The sequence below is a fragment of the Vombatus ursinus genome, unplaced genomic scaffold, assembly GCF_900497805.2.
Source record: "Vombatus ursinus unplaced genomic scaffold, bare-nosed wombat genome assembly UNPS02006779.1, whole genome shotgun sequence".
Taxonomy (NCBI): Eukaryota; Metazoa; Chordata; class Mammalia; order Diprotodontia; family Vombatidae; genus Vombatus; species Vombatus ursinus.
Window position 1 is genome coordinate 14,552,632 of NW_020946557.1, and position 21,301 is coordinate 14,573,932.

The window sequence follows — 21,301 nt, forward strand, 5'->3', positions numbered from 1 at the left end:
TCAATGTTAAGGTTTAGGGGAATAAAGGAGTTACCATCTCTATGTATTTTTTTAAAGACATAGGCACTTTTTAAAGAAATGTTATAGGTTTCTGAATTTTCCAGTCCCTGGTTATCCCGAGAGTTGATAAATGATGCTTAAAACCAAAATTCTGGCTTTTTTTCTACCTTAAATAAGAACACAGTGTCAGGGTTCCAATCTAACAATATAATGAATTTTAATTTTTCATAATAGGCACTTCTACACTTTATCCTTTCTTCTACTGATTCTCTCAGATACAAAGAAAACAGTAGTTTCATCTCCTACTACCAAGAAACAACAAAATAATGGATTCAGCATCACATTTTGACATTCGCTCTAAGCATCTACCATGTGCCAAAAATAACCAGCAATACCTATATTTACATGTATTGATTTCAATTTATTGATTTCTCGCAGCATCATTTCTTTCACAGAGGCATATTGCAAGCATTCTAAGGCATCCCAAAACCACCTTCAGCAAGTATATTTACAATAACAAGCATGGTAAAATTTTTCTCTAACCTAATGTTCCCTGCCCATTTTCCTTTTTGCAAAAATGGGCAGACTTCCTACTGAAGATCACCAGCTTAGAATTCTGTAGGGAAATATTGTGGTTTTCTAGGGTATTGATATATGAAATGCCAAGAAAGAATTAATCACCTCACAATAACATTCTAAGGTAATGTGGGAGAATGGCATTGAAAATCTTACTACATCATCAAGAAGGGGTTGTTATTTGAAATAAGAAAGTCTCTGAAAAAGAGATAAGGAACTTGCCTCCAAGAGCTAATGGTGCCCGTTCAGGTTGGGAAACTTGTCCAACAGGTAGTAGAGGAGGTATTGCTGGACTTTGTCCTAGACATAAAATGACATGAATTAATTTATGTAGAAAAGAAATTAAAACATTTTAATATCCACTAATAAAATAGCTAGATTTTTTCCAACCTACATAATTCATCAATCCATGTATAAATTCATATTGTTATATAATATGAAAACTCTTATTAGGTCAGATCTTTAAGTGGATGCATTCACAGAATGAGTTATCTTCCAAACTGTTCCTGAAAATATTATTTTTGTAGATGTACACAATGTTGAATATATCTTCCAGACTTCATTAATGTAAAATCTACATACTATCAAATAAAACCATCTATTTCAAACATTCACTTTAAATTATGCAGGCTGAATTCATCAGAACTTAGAGGAATCTTGCATATTGAAATATTCATCAATTTTTCTTCAGTAGACTAAAAAAGCTCAAAAGATGATATTGTGATAAAGTAAGGTTAACATTCTTTCATGGAACAGGAACATTTTCTTCTGTCATAAATAAATGCTCTGTAGTTAAGTAAATAATGAGCCAACTAGGAAATAAATTCATTATGTAGTCCTGTTTCTATTGAACATTGAAATGCCGCCCTAAGTCTCTGAGCTTATTATGAACTGTGTAAAAAACCCACAATCATTCATGAATGTTTTCTTATCCCAAATGATTTTCTTAATTAACTAGTACCAACTGGGCCATGAATTGTAAACATTAACTAACGCAGAATCCCCTATGAAATGCCCACATTTTCTATCATTAGTTTTCACTCCATAAACCCTGACTGCATATTTCTTCTAGAATCTGATGTAGGCCTATGCCCCTTTGAACATCTCAGTGACAACCAGATATTAGTAAAATGTCAACTTTTCTGATTGCTTACTTGTGATTCTCCCGTTTTAGAATTCTTTAGAATTAACTGAATCCTGTGGCTTTGTTGTTTAGGAAAGAGAACATTCTAATTTGCATGTGCACTCTTCTACAGCTATGAAAAGAAACCTCCTGCATGCCTAAGGACTTCTGAATAGAGCCAGTACTACATTTATAACAGGTTTTCTTCCAGACATTGCATTCCCACAGGTTGTTCCTCGGGACTATTTAAATATGCATAAAACATAAAATATTGCTCCTAGATACCAGTGAGCACACTCCAAGGAAAATTGTAAATAAAATTTTTGTGTTTTTTAAAAAGTTTTTGTCTTTGGAATAAAGGTTCATTCAAAATGAACTGGTATATAAAAGTGCACATATAAAATGCGCTTTCTTTTAAGACAGTGAAATTTTCCATGCTTTTGAACTAGAACCACCAGAAATTTGATTTAAAAGTTAATTGTCAACTCTCAGAGTAAAAAGTCACTGAGAGATTGGGAATCCAATAGAACATTCTTCAAAACAAAAAAAAAATCCTTAAAAGAAAAATTAGGAAGGGCAGAAGAGAAAAATGTAATTTTCCCCCTAAGTCTCAGTAGTGTGGTTGAAGTTATTTTTTTTGGGGGGGGGGAACTCCTCAGCTTTTCATTTTAAAGATTTTTTTTCCTATAATATCTCCAAAAGACAATGAACCTAATTCTCTGGGTTGCTTGGCAAAAAATTTGGCAAAATAAACTAAGGTGATGGAGATTGTCTCCACTTGATTCTCTTGGAGCCTCTGATAGACTGTCTGTTTTGATAGAGTCCATCTAACTTGCCATTACTACCCAATGTCCTCAGGGCCTTGTCATCTGCCCTTCTCCCTAATTACTACAGAGCCTATTCATCTTCCTTGAAGTGATCATAAGTATGAACCCTCCTTTATGTGCTGGCTCCCTAGATTAGAAAGCGAGTTCCTTGCAAACAAGAACTATCTCAATTTTTCTATTTGTATTTCTAGCCCTTATAAGAATTTACAAACAGCAAACATTTAATAAATAGTTTTCTATTCCATTCTTTCAAACCCCTGCTATATCCTGTACCTAGGAGACATCACAGGGCCCCCTGAAGATCTTCATAAAAGAAAGGTATTTGCCAACCAGAGTGAATATAGCAAAATGTTTTTTTCACAGAAAGGGTAAAATTATTAATATTAGTAGGATTTGCAGAGGAGTCTTTAAAATGATGATTGCTTTGTAGAGATAAAGCATTCTTTTCAAGATTGTTTGCATATTTTGTATGTATTCATTGCAACATAAGAATTATTTGTTCATCAGTTGTTTATATATCCATCGCAAAACAAATTTCTTGAGGATTACTAGTAGGCAACTCTTTAACTGAAGGTAATAAAATGAAGTCTTTTAAATACTCCATAACTCAAATTTCTTTACTAATTTGATATATTTCCCTAAATAGATACATATTAATGGGAATAAACTATAAAAATGGATATAATTCCTTCAGTGGAGAGGATTTGTATGAATTTTAGCTCACAGGCAAAATCATACACATTACTTGGAATTATGGATTAGTCAATATTTCAGGTAACTGAAGCTTAGCCTTTTCAAGTGTCTAAATGTCTAAAATTTGAATCATTTGTGTTGGAAACATTTTTTTAAAATCTACTACACACTTTTATTCCTACTTAAGTTGATGCTGAAAATATTTTTATAATTTCTTGATGCCTTAAGTTTTTATAAATCAATTATTGACAATAAGTCCTCAATTCTTCACTAACATCTCCCTCTACAACCTCATTATAAAATGGAGTAGACTCCCCTTTAACAAATATTATACCAATAATCACAAATTCTAGCAAGTCCTACTAGGCTAGAATTATTGTAAGAACATACCCAAATGACAAACTTCCTTTTATCCAAGATCCAGCCAGTTTATCACAAGAAATTTAGTGTTCAGGTGATATATTTTTCTGTCTACATGAAGATGCAAGAAATAGTTTCTTCAAGAAGCTAGGAGTTGTGATCTATCATGATGGCATTCATATCTACAGCATTGAAACCATAGTTCTTTAATAGCCCTGAATGATAACATAAGCTAATGAGGTATATAACATTATTAACTACCATATTGAATAGTCCCAATTGCTATGCTTTTCTCAGAATCTGCTATTATTTATTCCCAACATACCAGCACATGCAACCATGCCATAGACATAGAATTACACATCCACAGAAACTCAGAATTGCAAGAAACTTCATCTGACATAAGCCTACTCCATACTTGATCAAAAATCCCCAACAAGTGATCAACTAGCCTTATCTTCAATGAAAATATGGGACCTCCATCTGAAAAAAAAAATACTATGTTAACTGTATCCTGAGATTGGTTTTCATTTCAGTAAAAACACACATGAGAAATTTCGACTGGGAGTTTTATCTTGCTCCAAGTGCTTCATAGGTTTTTCCCCTATTTTTCCCTTCCTTTATTCCATAAGAATTATTCTATAATTCCAATAAGTGATTTTCAAGCCTTTGGTTGAAGATATGCAATTATGAGATATAGCAAATTCCTCTCAATGCAATTCATTAAGTATTTGGATAACTTTAATTGTTAGGAGGGTGTGTGTGTGTGTGTGTGTGTGTGTGTGTGTGTGTGTGTGTACTTTCCCTGATATCAGGCCTACATTTATGTCTATGGTCTCTACACATTACTCCTATTTTATCATCTGAAACTAAATAGAAGAAGCCTAATTCTTTTGAGTACTTGGAGGCACCTGTTGTGCTCTTTTCCTCCCTCATTATGCTTCTCTTTTCTAGGATAATTATCCCCTATAATTATTTCAACCAATGCTCCTCAATTTATTAATGTCACTTTTAAAATGGGACCAAAATAATACTTTAGATATGGTCTGGTCAGGGAAGTATGCAATGGGGTTATCCCTTATTCCTGGAAGTGATGTGTCTCAGTACAGCACAGAAATCACATTAGCAGATCTAGTCAGATCAAGTCTTATTTCTTTATTTTATAGATGAAAAAAACTTTGGCAAACCAGCCAAAACTGAAACAAAAACAAGCCAAACCAAACATCTGGCCCAAACCAGCCACTTAACAGAGACTTGTCTAAGTTTACTTAGCCAGTTACTGAGCTTTCACTGATTGACTAGTGGCTAGTGGGAAGTGCACTTCATAATCTTCCTTTTTATCTTTGTCAAGGCAGTCCTAGAGAAAGTTCTAAAGACTAGACTGGAATTATATTACTTTTTTTTATCCTATTGATGTGATACTTATTGCTAATAATTGTCAAGTCTTTTTTATGCTCTCAGAAAAGTTTAAAGCAAATGGGTCATTTCATTTAAATTGGCTACATGACCTGAGTATGAGGGCATTTAAGGCACCAAAAGCTTCATCCCCACAGATCAAAGAGCATCCCCTAGGCCAATATGTTTCTTCTGACAAGATTTCCTTTGCTTCCTGATAAAAAGCTTCCCTAATATTTCCATCTCTTATTATATATCTGCCTATTCACTTTGAAGCAAAAGCAAGAGATAGTAGACAAATAAATATTTCATAAGTTCTTTTGATAAAATATATTAAAGGTGCTATCACTAAGTATCTTCTCTACCCTCCCTCCCTCCACTCCACTTCTCCAATTTATGAAGTGGAAATCATTTGCCATAAGCAAACTGACTGGGGAAAAGATGTGAGACTCATCTAAGAACAGAATGTTGTCCCATTCGTTCTGAGCCTTTGTTTATGACAGAAATTAGTAATGTCACTGAAGTAGTGAGACTTGTCATGCTATACAAAATTTCATTGTGTTAAGGCTTTGTGGTCATCTAGTCCAACTCCTTTCTTTTAAGAGAAGGAAGGCAAGGCCCTGAGGTTTAAGTGACTGACTTCAGATCATATACTTTATTTGTGGTAGAATCAGGACTAGAGTCCAACCCTTCTTACTCCTGGTCCAGTGCTCATTGGTTCTAGTGATATATTAAAAAGGTTAGAAAAACAGGTCAGTAGTTTTCCATTCAGTTCCATAGAGTATTGTGAGGATGAAGCAATTCATATATCTTAAGGTACTATATATGTGAATTAATTACAAACATGAAATTAGGCCTTAAAAAGTACTTACTTGTAACCATAATAACTTCCCTAGTAAGGTTTAATAAATTCCACAGATTTGAATTTATTATATGAAATGGGTTAAAGTTACATTATCCTAGTGCCTGCACAAAACTGAGAGACTAGGTCTCAATTCAAAGTGCTTATGAAAGATAAATCATGTTACTGGTCCATCTTCCATGAAAGATTTTATTTAAACTTTCCTACAAAGATGGTTCTATATGATATTCTCAAAACTGCTAGGGGTGAGTTTATACTTTCAAGCCTGCTTCTATTTACTAAATTCCTGTATGAACTTGGGCAATTTAACCTTTAAAGGCCTCAGTTTTCTCAACTGTAAAATGAAAGGTTTGCAATAATCTCAGGTATCCCTTTAGCTTTAAATAAATGATGTTTTGACCACCACTCCACCCTTCTTCCCCCCAAATCCAATGGCAACTAACAGCTTTTAATCCAGTAATATAGCATATTATCAAAATGAAAGGTGACAAGTATGGGTAGATATAAAATTAAATATATGGATAAATATCAAAGCTAGTAAATGTAGAGAGAAAAGGGATAAAAGGGGTAAAAGATAAAATATCCCATTCAGAGTGAAATATATATGTCTCTGAATGGGATATTTTATCTACAGTTGTATCACACTGAATGGGATATTATCATCTACAGTTGTATCACATAGGGAAATTTCTACTGTCACATTAGATGGAGCACAGTGAAGTTGGGGAAAGAATCTTGCTGAATATGTGACTGCAGCTAGGGCTATTTCTGAAATTCTGGAAACTAAAAAGGTTGGGTCATGCTAAATTAACCTGAGAGATGGAGCTTGCAAACTCAATGAAGCTTTAGTCAAGATTTTATAAAAACATTTAGGACATTAAAAAATGATCGATTTATGGCATGGATTTGTGATTGATGGTAAGTCATAATCATAGTTAAACATTTCTAATACCCTTAGCCCCTGGAAGCCTATGAAATACTTCCCACCCACAGAAAATCTGATGAAGCTTGCCCTTTTTTTCCCCTCCATTCACTGAAGGAGGCAAAATATTCATTTTTCCCTTTGGGCACTTTTACCAAATCCTTCATGAATGGGACACAGATCATTCCAGTGAAAAAAAATGAAGCATTACCCACCTTTATCCATAGTTAGTGGATAAATTGAACTAAATGTCAAAGCTAGAAAAAAAACAAACTAGTTCGATTAAGTAGAGAAGCTTAATTGGAACTACATTTCAGCCATCTACAGAGCTTCTTAAATGTGACAAGCTGTATATGAATTGCTAAATCTGCTATTCAGTGGCCTAAAACATTCAGTATCTGTACACAGAATATTCATAGAGTATTAAAGCAGGAAAGGAGTCTTCAAAACTGTCTAATTCATCCCCAAATTTTTTGTGAGAACACTGTAGCCCCAAAATGATGGAGCTAACTTGATCAAAATTAAGTACTTTGTGGCAGAACAAGAATTTGAACTCAGGTCTTCTTGGCTCTGTACCATATACCATGCTGTTTCTCTGTTTGCTTCTCACTGTTTGCATTCAATTCAAGTCACAAAAGTGGATTGGAAATAACCAAAATAGCTTGCTATAGTTACCACTGTCCATGCTCAAGTTCCATAGCTTTGTGTAACTAAAATAATATACATATTGAACAACTAGATAGCACAGTGGATAGAGCACCGGTCCTGAAGTCAGGAGGACCTGAGTTCAAATCTGGCCTGAGACACATAATACTCACTAGCTGTGTGACCCTCGGCAAGTCACTTAACCCCATTGCCTAGCCAAAAAAAAAAATAATATGCACTGTCATAGGAAAAGGAAGCTGGAACAATCACAATGCTTTCATACAACTTCTTCAAAAAAAGAGATAAAACTTACACTCCAAAATTTATAACCAATGGGAGCACTTCACAATATTAAATACTACATGGGATTTCAAAATTATATTTGAAATTATTTTATTGCCAATGGAAAATGGACAAGATTATTCTCTTTGAAGATGGGTTAAAATGCAAAGTAGAGGTTGTCAATTTTGTTGACTTGCAGGAATGCTAATCAAACCTTAAAAGTATTGATCAATTAAATTTTTGAGACTTTTCCATCTCTTAAATATTTTAGCACTGTACATTAGTAAAATTTATGCTGTGTGAATATCATAATTGCAAGAGTGGTTCATTACATTTTTATGCTTTTCATATTTGAGAGACAGTGTGGCATAATGGATACAGAGCCAAGTTTGTTCAGAAATACATGAGTTCAAAGTCTTCCTCATACAGTTACTTTCTGTGTTACAATGGAAAGTCATTTAAATTCAGTGAACCTCAGTTTCCTCATCTGTCATGAGGGACAATTGGACAAGATAGCATTTACTGATACTTTCAGCTCTAAATAAGAGATTGTATGAACTGTAAGATGTGGATAAAAATGGTACTTATCTCACAGGGTTATTGTGAGGATTAAATGAGCCAATTTGTGTAATATTCTTTATTAAGTTTAAGGGATTATGTCAACTATCATTATTTCATTGACAAAAAAGATCCAACTCTAAAAGGTATCATCTCATTTAAATCATTCAAGAGAGATATCAGTAACATTTTTAGTGCTATCATTCTGTGTTATTATTTCCTTTTGTTTACCTTTGGTTTGTTTATCACTTCCCATATTAGCATAGATTCTCATTTTTTTTTTTAGTTTTTAGGCAATTGGGGTTAAGTGACTTGCCCAGGGTCACACAGCTAGTAAGTGTCAAGTGTTGGTCTGAGGCCAGATTTGAACTCAGGTCCTCCTGACTTCAGAGCCAGTGCTCTATCCACTGCACCACTTAGCTGCCCCTTAGCTTCTCATTTTTTGCATTACATATTCACATTTCCCCTAATTGTGCATTCAGTTGTATTTATGTTCTCGTCAGGCTGCCACACAATGCACTTGTATATGCATTCATGATTGGACTAAATGATATAATTTGGAATATTAACAACAGCCATATTAAATTGGAACCTATTCCAGTACCGTCCCATTATTCTTCCCTTTATGCATGACCATTTCTGAACAATTCAGAATTTTCCAAAGCCTGAAAAGAGCTCAACTGTTATTTTATTCTCTACTGGAAGTGAAGCTTAAGTATAATTCAAAGCAAAGTATTTTAGGCTGTGGGCATTGGGGGCATGTCAACCAAATGAGTTGTAACTTGGGATTTTGAACTTATACTTTACCCCACGTAGATGGAATCATAGACTACAATTCTTCAGAGGAACAAGGCAAGGGAACAAGTAATTAAGTGCCTATCAGGTGCCAGGCTTTATGGTAAGTAAGCATTTTTACAAATATTATCTAATTTGATCCTTACAACAAACCTGTGAAGTAAGTGCTGTTATTTCACCCATTCTGTAGCTGAGTAAACTGAGGCAGAGTTTCATTGATTTCACTCAGGATCCCCACTAGTAAGCTTCTGAAGCCAGATTTGAATTCAGGTCTTCCTTACTCCAAGGCCAATCCACTGTGCCACCTCCTCTGGTGAATATTTAATATATTATCCCTTTAATACATAAGACTAGCAATCACTAAACATAAAAATACATATTGTAAGAAGAGCAAAAATCTCCGTTATTCACTTAGTCTTTCTAAACACTGACCAATTATTTATATTCTTACATTTATATTTAAAGGCACTTTCTGAAATTATCTTATTCACAAAGAACAAACTACATACTAGCCTAATGACTTATGGATAATGAACCATTGCACATTTAATTACGTTGATTATTACTGATAATACAACAGAAGTTTTAACCATAGTAAGGTCACTGTTTATCAATGACAAATGAAGTAACTGAAATAGTATGCCCAATGATTGCGTTGTCTTATCACTGGAGACTGATGGACCAAATAGCATAATATAATCATTCTTGTCAGAATATGAAATTTTCAGATTTGGTATTAATAATTAATTTATTTTATTAGTTATTTATTTAAAGCCAAGACACATAACCTAGAGTCTGTGCAAGCTAAAAATAGAGAAAAAGGCCACATACAATGGTGAGGAAATTAGAGGGAAAAATTGTTGGCTATGACTTCCAATGACTAAAAGCTTTAGAATTCTCCATTTTACAGTGGCTTCATCATTTCCAAAAAATCAGGCTGTTATGTACATTCACAAATGCAGTACCTTAAAGCTGAAGAGCCCATAACATTTTTACAAACTACCCAAATATTAATAATCTCAACTTCTTTAGGGTTCGTTGTGTATATGTTAGTTACAAAGCTTTAGGATTCTCCCTGAAAGGAGAAAACTAGAGAGAAGCATTTGACTGATGACTCCAGACTAAAAATGTTTTTAGTCTATTTTCTTTCTGAGTAGCTCATCAGATTATTCACTATGATGGCACTTTGGTCCCTCTAAGATCCCCTTTCTCTAAATCTGTTGTCACAGTAATTGAAGGCACTAAAACACAAGAACAAAAATCCCAGGGTTGGGTCTTCTTTATTGGGGCCAACCTAAAGAACAGATAGGTTAAAGTTAGTCAGAACCTAGATTACCAAACATACTTCTCATACCATCAAGTTCACTTGAAGTTTGAAGGATAAGAGACATAAACAGTATAAGGTTAATGAGGCTTTGTCCCATGGCACCAACATCATGCAGGGTATGTTTTCTCCTCTTAAGGAGCACTATCCTTGCCCCTTACCTCCTGGTTCTCCACCATCTGCAATGTGGTACAACCATCCCTGGACTTTCTTACTCCCATAACCACACAGTCCAATCTAAGTAGCACTCCTTTCCAGGGCCTTAATTTTTCCAACTCATTCAGTCAGCCAACAAGCACTAATTAAACACTTGCTATATGACCAGGACTACTCTAAGTGTTAGGGATACAAAGAAAAGTAAAAACCAGCTCCTGCTTTCAAGAATATCAAAGTCTAACTCAAGTGGGGCAAGGGTTTGCCATTCGAAAGATGGTCACTCTCTTTCATGGCATGCCATCCAATGGCATGCCATAACTGTTCTCTTTCTTTCATGACCTGAAATCATACTGACTTATTTTTTATTTTTTAAATTTATTTTATTTTTAATTTAGGGAATAAAACAAGCATTTCCATAACATCAAAAGCTAAGCTATATCCCTTTCATTGACTGAGAAGGAAAACTCATCACCACCAATGATGGCTAAGAAGCTTATATGCCTTCTTTGATGTTTTTTTTATTGGAAAGGGTTGTGAGGCTTTAAAGAGTATAAAGAGAAAAAAAATATATATGATTATTTCCCAAATGGTATAAAGCTTGAACAAAGCAAAGGAAAGCAATTTCTTGAAAAGCAGGGACAACATTTTGTAATTCATCAATTTTTGACTTACCACTGTGGTTTTAGGAGTGATACCTATGCAATAGACAGTAAATACATGATTTCCTGAAAAAAAACTACCAAGAGTCTAATTCTTGTCCCAACACTAATTTTATATGGCCCTAAGCATGCCATTGAAACTCTGTGCTAGGTTTCTTTTTCCACCACTCTAAAATACATAGGGAAATTAGTCTTTAAACATCAGATAGTATATGAGAACCATGCTGTTATTTTCACATTCAGGGATTTGATTCTTATCAAAAAGGAAAACAAATCTGGCACCTTTCACCATCCTGTTTGGACATCTCAAAACTATCACATGCTTTGGCAAGTGGAGTGTGAGGTTGTAAAAGCTGCTTTACCGGTCTCAATCTATATTTGTAGCATAAAGTCTAAGTTTTGTTTGTTTGCTTGTTTGTTTTGGGTAATTTTTGTTTGCTTTTGTTTTTAAGTGCAAATGTGCTAAAAAGAGGCCAAATTACACACATTAATTCTTAATAAATAAATAGGGATATAGTGATAGTCACACAGCCATGATTTTCAAGTTCTCAGTCCTATAGGCTATTGGCCCTTTAAAAATACTTTAAGAGAAAGGTGGATATTAGGCTACCCTTGCTGGCTGGAGAGCATGATTACTCCTGAGTTCCATCAGCATGCAATTAACCTCCAAGAATTTTGCTCTGTTTTTGACTTTGTTCTAGTCTTCTATTCCAAATCCTGCTTAATCTCTCCTTGTTTTCTTGGCTCTATATTTAATCTGCCTGCTCAATTCCTCAGCTGCTGGCTGGTGTTCTGGCATTGTTATGGCTAATCCAGGGCTTTGGTTCTTTTATTTTTTTTTACCTAAATACCCTAGTTGTCATTTATTCTTTAACCTTGCTGATGTTCCTTGTGTCCTAGCTTCAGCAGTGAGCTTTTTACCCACCCAGTTTGTCAGTACCACCCTTTGCTCATTTCAGTGAAACCTGTGGTCCAGAAGTATACCATTGTTGTCCTGGTTAACCCTACGTTAACCCTAACTCCTACTCTGGGCACAACATTATGAGATTTTATTTTGTTTAATTTGTTTCACGGGGTAAATGACTTCTTAAGTAAGAACACATTCAGGTTAACAGTGTATTTAATATCAAACTACACATTTGTGGGAAATTCAGAAAGAAAAAAAAGCTTACAAAAATTCACAGAATTGAGACCCAATTAAAGAGTAGCCTTCTATTTGGTAATTATCTTTGGAAGAAGAAAAAAATTCTTTAAATTCTCTTAGTCAGAATAAAAATTTTTAGGGAAGAATTATTTAAGTCAAGATCATCAGTCTGAAATCAAATTTAACAAAGTATAATATATAGTATTTTTAGCAACAGTTTTTATATATTTAATATTCCAATTATATTCATGAACATGTTATCTCTTAATTTGCAAACAATCCAAATTTTAGCTGCTAACTTATAATTGACATTATTTTGTGGCTAGAAGAACAATATCCACTATTTTAAATGTGCCAGAACACTTGATATATTTCTTCCAAAATAATTATTCATTCGAGTAAAATACAGGATAACAATTATAGCTGGTATTAATTTAATGTTTTGAGGCTTGCAAAGCACTTTACAAAGATAATTTTATTTGATATTCAGAAAAGATATGTGCTATTATTACCCCCTTTTTTGAGATGAGTCATTGAGGGTATTGGGGTATGGAGAAGTTAAATTATTTGTGCACAGTCACACAATTTATGAGTCAACTGAGACAAGATTGAATTTAATCAATCAACAAACATTTATTAAATGCTATGTACCAGGCAGAAAGAAAGCATGACAAAGTAAATAAAGAAGTAACATTGGTAATAGAAAGACCTAGGCTTAAGTCCATCTTCTCAGGTCACTGGATGTCCAATCCTCATCAAATGTCTTAAACGGAATTAATTCCTAACTGGGTGAAATTTATTATAGGTGTGATCAATATGTAGCGTGCACTGGGCTAGGTTGGGCAATCGAGATATAAAGACTAAATTCGTGTATAGCTTCAAGAAGTTTACATTTTATCAGTGAGTGTGGGAGAGGGCAAGATGTACACATATAGAAACAACATATATGCAAAATAAACAGAATGTAATTTCAAGGGAGGGCACTAATAGTTGGAAGGGATCAGCAAAAGCACTGTGTAGAGAATGCTTGAGATGAAATTTGAAGCAAGCGAAAGATTCTAAGGTGTTTAGGGAAGAAGAAAATTCATTAAGGAATGAGAGAAAGTCTGCAAAAAGACACCAGAATGGGAAATAGAATGTCATGTGTGAAAGACAGTTTGGCTATAAGATAAGTCTGGAAAGGTAGGCTAGAGTTGAATTATAAAGGGCTTTAAAGCTAAATGGATGTGCTCATACTTGATCCCAGAAGCAATAGGAAGCTACTGAAAAATCTTCAGCAAGAACATGATCAGACCTGTGCTTTAAGAATATAATTTTGCAGGGGCAGCTAAGTGGCACAGTGAATAGAGCACTGGCCCTGGAGTCAGGAGGACCTGAGTTCAAATCTGACCTCTGACACTTACTAGCTGTGTGATCCTGGGCAAGCCACTTAAGCCCATTGCCTACCCCCCAAAAAAAACAATGATAATTTTGTAGCAAAGAATTGGAGACAAATCAAATATCAACCCATGGGGAATGCCTAAACAAATTGTGATTTATAAATACAATGTTGCTGTGCTAGAAGAAATGATGAATATTGAAAACATAAAGAGACATCAAAAGACAACTGAACTGATTAATGCAAAGTGAAAAAAAAGAACCAGAAGAACAATATACACGACTAGAACAATGTGCATAGAAAGAACAATAGTAACAATAAAATAAAAACTGCTTGCTATGTAATGATAATGATCAAGTTTAAATGTGAATTAATATGAGAATGCATCACCCTCCCTGTGTTGTTTTTTGTTTGTTTGTTTGTTTTGTTTTGTTTTGCAGAAGAGGAAAATCACTGACATGGAATACCACATATATTGTTGGAATACCACATATATTGTTGGAATACCACATATATTGTTAAATCCATTCATTGCTGAATGAATTTTGGTTTAGTGCCTTTCTATCTTTCTTTGAGCTATCTTTCTATTTATCTACCTATTTGTTGTTATGAGGTGTGGCTCTTTGGGTGGGTTGGGGGAAAGATAGAGAGGATATCAAGGTGATATGAAAAAAGTGATGTCATTATGCTTATGTATACATTTACATTTATGGCAAGCAATATGAAATGGAGGCCAGAGTTTCATACAGCATCTTTTGATTGTGTTCTGCTGTATGTATGAAGATGCTCTTTTCTGATATGTGGATTACATTTAAAAATAGTTTTAAAGCAAAAGAGGAGAAGAGGTTCCAGGGGTGAAGAGTGATTTGAACTGAAGCCATATTGCCTCAAAATCCATTATAACATATACTACTTCACCAGTCACTTTCATTTAAAATAGAAAGTAGTATATAAGATTCTTTAGGGCAGAATCTATTTCATTTTAGTATGTTAAATGGTTATCATGGTGCAATGGCACATAATAGACAACTAATAAATGTTTGTCCATTGACTGTCTGAAGAAGATGATATAGTAATGATCTGTAATTTCATTGTCTTAATTCTTATGTAGCTGCTTGGTTCCCAGAAAAGTAAAAAGCCTTGGCTATGGTCTCAGAGTTAGTAAGTTTCAAGGACTGGACCCAAACCCAGGTCACACTGACTCCAGTTCCACTATACCAGTGGAAACAGATCCTTGTGGGAAACATATTGACTTAGAGAACTATAAATTAACATTATGTTTATTGTATTTTGATTGATTTTGTTAAATAGTTCTCAAATATATTTTAATCTGATTTGGCTTCACTTGGATGTTTACTAGTTACAAATGGTACACACCAGTTCAATCCTTATGCACTATACTTACCCTGCCTTATGACTCACTTGGCCACCCTCCTGCTGATAGGCAGTATAAGACACATCTTTGTTGTATGCTAGATGACTTCCTGTAAAGTGTTAAATCATCATTTTGTTGAGAGTTGAGCAAAATCTTTTCCATTCTCAATGTTATCTCATTTCATGTGTGTCATTCAAATTGCCACAAAATGAGTCTTGGCATGGAGACAAATAGTCATAATCTAATCACTATGGAATAAAATAAAAGGTAGTTTTTGGGGTGCCAAAATTCTTCTAGAAAGTAGCACATCAAACATATGGCAATAGCTTTTTGATAAATAAGAAGAATTAGGATTTGAGAGATAATGACTTAAGTCATTATACCTGTATGAAATATAATGAACACTATAAAATATAAACATTGTGTTGGAAGCAAATAACTGTAGGATATTAAGAGCCACCATCTTGATGCCAGTTGTATTTGTTTTTAAGTCATGTAGTCTTCCAACTAAGTCTCTAGCTCCCATAATGAATTTGAGCTGTTTGCTCACTACATCTAGTTGGACTCAGACATTCTCATTCTCCATTTGCTCTTTTTTTTCCTTCCCCTCTCTTTGTCTTTCCATCTCTTTCTCCTTTGCCTTTTGGACTCTGATTTCTGCCTCTTATTCTGTAAACAGTAATCAAGTCAACATTATTAGCAGTACTTTGGGAATCTGGGGATAGAAGCATCATTTGATTCCCCTGTGGTTCTATTCATCTTCCTTGTAACTTCACCCTTCCCTGGCTAATACTCCTCTCTATGTATTATCTCCTTTAAGTTTTTTTTTTTAAGAGCAAGGATTATATCTTTTATATTTGCACCCCCAATGCATATCACTATTACTGGTATACAGTAAGCACTTAATGAGTTTTTAAAAAATGTATTCATTCATTTGAAACAATGGAAATTACATTTTTGCCATGCATATCAATATTTCACTTATTTCTGTGATCTCTATGTATTCATTTGTATTTATTATCTATATATTTATTCTGTATATACTTATATATGTACTCATCTCCCCCACTATAACGCAAGCTTGTTGAGAGTAGGAATTGTTTCATTATATATGTACATATATATATATATATATATATATATCCCAGCACCTACAATAGTGCCCGATAAATAGTAAGCAATAAATAGCTATTAATTAATTGATCTCCTCATTGATATGGGTAGTCTCTTTCTTAAGCCATAACTCTAAAACGCATAAAATAGTCTTAACATTCATTCTTCTAGACTGAGACAATTAGCCCTTTTCTTGTTGTTGTCATTGGGTCATTTCAGTCACGTCCAACTCTTCAAAACCACATTTTGCATTTTCTTGGCAAAGATAGTGGAGTGGTTTACCATTCCCTTCTTCAATTCATTTTATAGGTAAGGAAACTGAGGCAAACAGGGTTAAGTGACTTATCCAGGGTCATACAACTGGAAAATCTGAGGCCAGATTTGAACTCAGGAAGATGAGTTTTCTTGACTTCAAGCCCACCACTCTATCCACTGTACTCCCTAACTACCCTAACAATAGAAATAATTAAAGTAATAGCCACTAAAATTACCACAAGCATAGAACCTAGGAAAATGAAGCAGTAAGCATAACTGGCCTTGGAGTTATGAAGGCCTAGGCTCATATCTTGCCTCTAACAGATATTGTCTTTGTGTGTGCATGCATGAGTGTGTGAATGTGTGTGTGTGTGTGTGTGTGTGTGTGTGTGGCAATAGATAAATCATTCAATCTTTTAATAAGCTAGTTAACTACTACTAAAAATTGAAGCAAATTTTCTGATGTGCTTTTGTAGAGAAATTACATCACCAGGGATACCCTACACCTATGGAATCATAGTCCTGTATTGAAATGAATGAATTACAACAATAATAACAGGAAGAAAACATAACTGAGAAGAGCTATATGTGATAACATAGTAGCTTTATTTTCCAAGAAGCTTTCCTAATTATGGCATTTATATTTTCTTGGACCTTCTACTAGAAGCTACAGTATCATTGATATCATACTTCACAATGTGATGCCTGAGTTACATCAACTAATTTTAGATTTAGACCTAGAAGATGCCTCAGAGCCTGTCTAGTTCAACCACTTCATTTTATAGGTTTAGGCCTTGGGAGATTAAATCACCAAAGGTTACAAAGGTAGTTAGCATTGGAAATTCAAGTTGAATTTAAAACATCTGATTCCAGTGCTGCTTTCAAAATATTCTGATGCATCATATGCTAAGTTATATATTTTTGGTATAATTTTCTTCTTCATGTTTTCTTGTTAGTCACATGCCTTCAGGTAGATAGTAAACCAAGAAAACAGAAGCAATAGCTTTTACATCCTCCACAATGACCAGACCAATAACAGGATTTCAATTGATTAACAAACAGATGAAAGGCATGGAAAGGCAGTATGGCCCTGTAGAATTGGCAGTGGATTTGGAGTCATTGGTGTTTGGAACAAGTACTGGGATTTATGTTCCAGTTCCATCTCTGATATCTAGCTGCTTATTTATATAGGTTTTAAAGTTTGCCCAAAGTTTTATATATGTTATTTCATTTGATCCTCTCAACAACCCTGAGAGGTAGGTGCTATTATGTTAAATGACATGCCCAGGGCCACACAGCTACTAAGTATCTGAGACCAGATTTGAACTCAAGAAGATAAGTCTTCCTGACTCCAGTCCTGGTGCTCTATCCACTGTGCCACTCCTAATTTATTCTGTATATACCTTCATCATACGTAAATTTTTGTTTCAATTTTTATTGGTTGTTTATTTTCCCCACATTGTCTCTTCAGCTAGACTGTGAACTCCTTGAGAGCAAAGATTGTTTTCTGACTTTCTTTGTATCCCCAATGCCTGGCACATAGTAGGTGATTAGTAATTGGTTGTTGACTGACTGATTATACACTGTGCCACCTGCAACTCCTTTCCTATTTCTAAGCCTAGGTTTCTTATCGATAAGATGGGATCACATTCACACTACCAATGTACTTCACAGGATTGTTGAAAAGAAATGTCTGTGGATAATTTAAAATGCTATATAAACACATATTGCTATTATATAAGCTGAAGATTCATTTCCTTGAATATAGTGAATTACAACCATTATCTAATCTTATCAACTACCAATAAAACATGGTTTTATTGTCAAATTGTTCTGAATGTAAATGTAAGAATATTTTGGTAAATGACCAATCTTTGATCATATTACATAATAATAGGCCAAGAAATCCTGAGCTACAATCTGATTATGTCTACTTGCATTAAATGAATAATTATAAAATTCATTAAAATTTCTATTTAATTTATAGAAATACACCCAAAAAAGCTTTCAAGAAAAAAACTCTGTGGTGAATAGCTGATAATGAAAAAAAAATTTTTTTTTTTTACTTTTAAAGTCCATTTTTTTTCTCACCAAGAAGTTACAGGCCTTCAAAGACAAGATAGTCAATCCTTTTAAGACAGGTACAGGGCACATTCCTTTATCCCCCTTTTCAGATTAAGGCTTAGAAGAGGACAATTGTTATTTTGCGATAATAGCTGGCTTCACAGATTCCTAGTATCATCACTTTTAGGCTTCTGCTTTATCCACTAGACCACCCAGATAGAGCATCAGAGCCAGGATATGGCTATGCTTTCACATAACTGATTGTAATTTTTAAAAATTCCCTTTCTCTGCTATTAGCTGACAGATGAGATTATTACAAGACATGGCTCATTAATAAATAACACCTAATTAGTCAGAGATTATCGTGTGATTAAGCCTTAATTTTCTGTGCTTCTCATGTAACTATTCAAATTATTCTTTATTTTTTGTTCCTTTTCAGACTGTTTTGGAGCGTGCTCTGAATCGTCCCAAAAGGTTACTCAAACAGAAATTGACTCTTGTCTGGCAGCAAGTCCCTGACAGACCTGTGACAGCTAAGACAGATGCCTTAATAAAAGCTCACTCCAATAGGGGAGAGGATTAGGCATTTATTAAGTGCCTGCTATGTGCTAGGAACTATGATAAGCACTTTTTAAATGTTATCTCATTTCATCCTTATAACAACCCTGAATGTTAGATACGATTGTTATCCCCATTTTACAACTGAGGAAACTGAGGCAAAGGTTAAGTAACTTGACCAGGGCCACACAGCTACAAGCCATGAGACTGCATTTGAACTAAGTCTTCATGATTTCAAACCCATTGCTCTATCTACTGCACCACCTAGATATTCTTTTAGCACTGGAGACCTAGTTCAGGAGGCAGTATACAGATGGCCTAGGTACAGCTAAAGAAGGCCTTTTTGAAGGCTAATGAAGGGTCAGAACTGGAACATGACATTTGTGGGCCCTGGACAATTCAATAAATATTAAGTCATTACTGGATGCAAAGACAAAAAATGATAATATCAAGGAGCTTGTGTTTTACTATGGGTGGTTTGACATGCTCACAAATAAGTCAATATACTATGAAACAGGCTGTAAATGGAAGCAATTGAGAGATCAGAAAGAGAGTTCTGGGAAAATCTGGAGGAGGAGGAGAAACATTTTCAATTGGGATCTCAGGAAAGACTCAGCTGAAGAGGGGTGACCTGACTTGAACCATGAAGGAAGAGAAATATCCAAAAATGGGAAGACTGATCAATCAGTTGGAAGTAGTCATTACTCTTAAGACTTTTATCTTCTATCATAGATACAATATGGACATATACAAAATCTATATTACATGCAAAATCTATTTAAAATTAAGGTAATTTGGGTATGGGTGGAAGAACAGGTTGGGGGTTACAAAAAGCTTAAAAAGATTTGAAGGAAACTAAAGATTCAAACATCAGGGTCTATGGAAAGTCATGAAAATGAAGTTAGTAAAAGTAGTTGTAGCAGTAATAGTCCAAATTGATTAGAACATGTAGTGCATGAAAAGGAATAATATAAAGCCAGGCTGGGAAAGTAGATTCAAGTTAGATTTTGCAGTACATCTAAATAAGTCTAAAGAATGTCTATGTTGTTATAAAGACAATAGTGAGCTACTTGAAGATATCTCAGCTATTGGGTTGTATGATCAAGCCTGTGCCCTAGGAAGATTACTTGACAGGTGCATAAAAAATGAATTGGAGAAGGAGGATATTTGGGGCAAGGAGAGCAATTGGGAGATTATTAAAATAACTATGTGAGCTGTGAATAAGAATTCAACTGGGACAATGGTGGTGTTAAATGAAGAAAAGAAGACAAATGGGATGCTATTTTAATAATAATCACTATTTGTAGTTTAGTTATTTCTTCAGTCACATCCAACTCTTCATAACTCTACTTGGGGTTTTCTTGACAAAGATGCTGGAGAGGTTTGCCAGGTCCTTCTCCTGCTCATTTTACAGATAAGGAAACTGAGGCAAAAAGGGGTAAATGACTTGCTCTGGGTCACACAGCTAGTGAGTATCTGAGGCCAGATTTGAACTCAGGATTATGACTTTTTCTGATTCTGGGCCCAGCCTTCTACCCACTGCACCACCTAGCTGCCCAACTAATTTTTACCAAGTGCTTCATAGATATTATATAACTTCAGCTCTTCCATGATCATATGAAATAAGTAAGTTGTAGACCAATTGCTGACCTGCATTGGTAGAGGGAGTTTGTTCTTTACTGGGAGATCATTATACCAATAAAATCATAGGACTAAGAAATCTTCCCCTTACCATCCCTTTTCGCTCCCTATCTACCTCACACCCAAACAAGTATTATAATGCCCGTTTTGCAGTTGAGGAAACTGAAGCTCAGAGATTAAATAACTTGCCCACGATCACACATCTCATAAGTATTTAAAGCAGGGTTTGAATGCAAGTATCCTTGAATCTCAAGCCCCGCACTCTATCCACTATTCCATAACCAGACCCAGGCAACTGATGGGATAAAAGATCAAAGATTTAGAACTGGAATTCATCTTAGAGAGAATCAAGTCCAATACCACTTAACAGATAAGGAAACTGAGGCAGATAGAGGTTAAGTGACTTGCTTAAGGATACACAGCTAGGAAGTATCTGAGGAAGGATTTGAATCTAGGTCTTCCTGAATTCAAGTCCAGAGCTCTATCCACTCACTACTCCACAATGCCTCTATAAATTGAAAGCTGGGAGGGGCAGCTTGATGGTGCAGTGGATAGAGCAGGGGCCCTGGAGTCAGGAGGACCTGAGTTCAAATCCG

The 21,301-nt window shown here is 34.8% G+C and overlaps 1 protein-coding gene across 1 annotated transcript in view; it reads right to left on the reverse strand.

The window, feature by feature from the left end:
• Positions 1-739: 739 nt before the first annotated feature.
• The window catches only part of TRDN (triadin), a 134,746-nt gene continuing 114,184 nt past the window's right edge, over positions 740-21,301 (reverse strand). The window contains exon 11 of the mRNA XM_027848580.1: positions 740-876. Coding sequence (XP_027704381.1) covers positions 740-876 — 137 coding nt within the window. The remainder of the gene's footprint in view (positions 877-21,301) is intronic.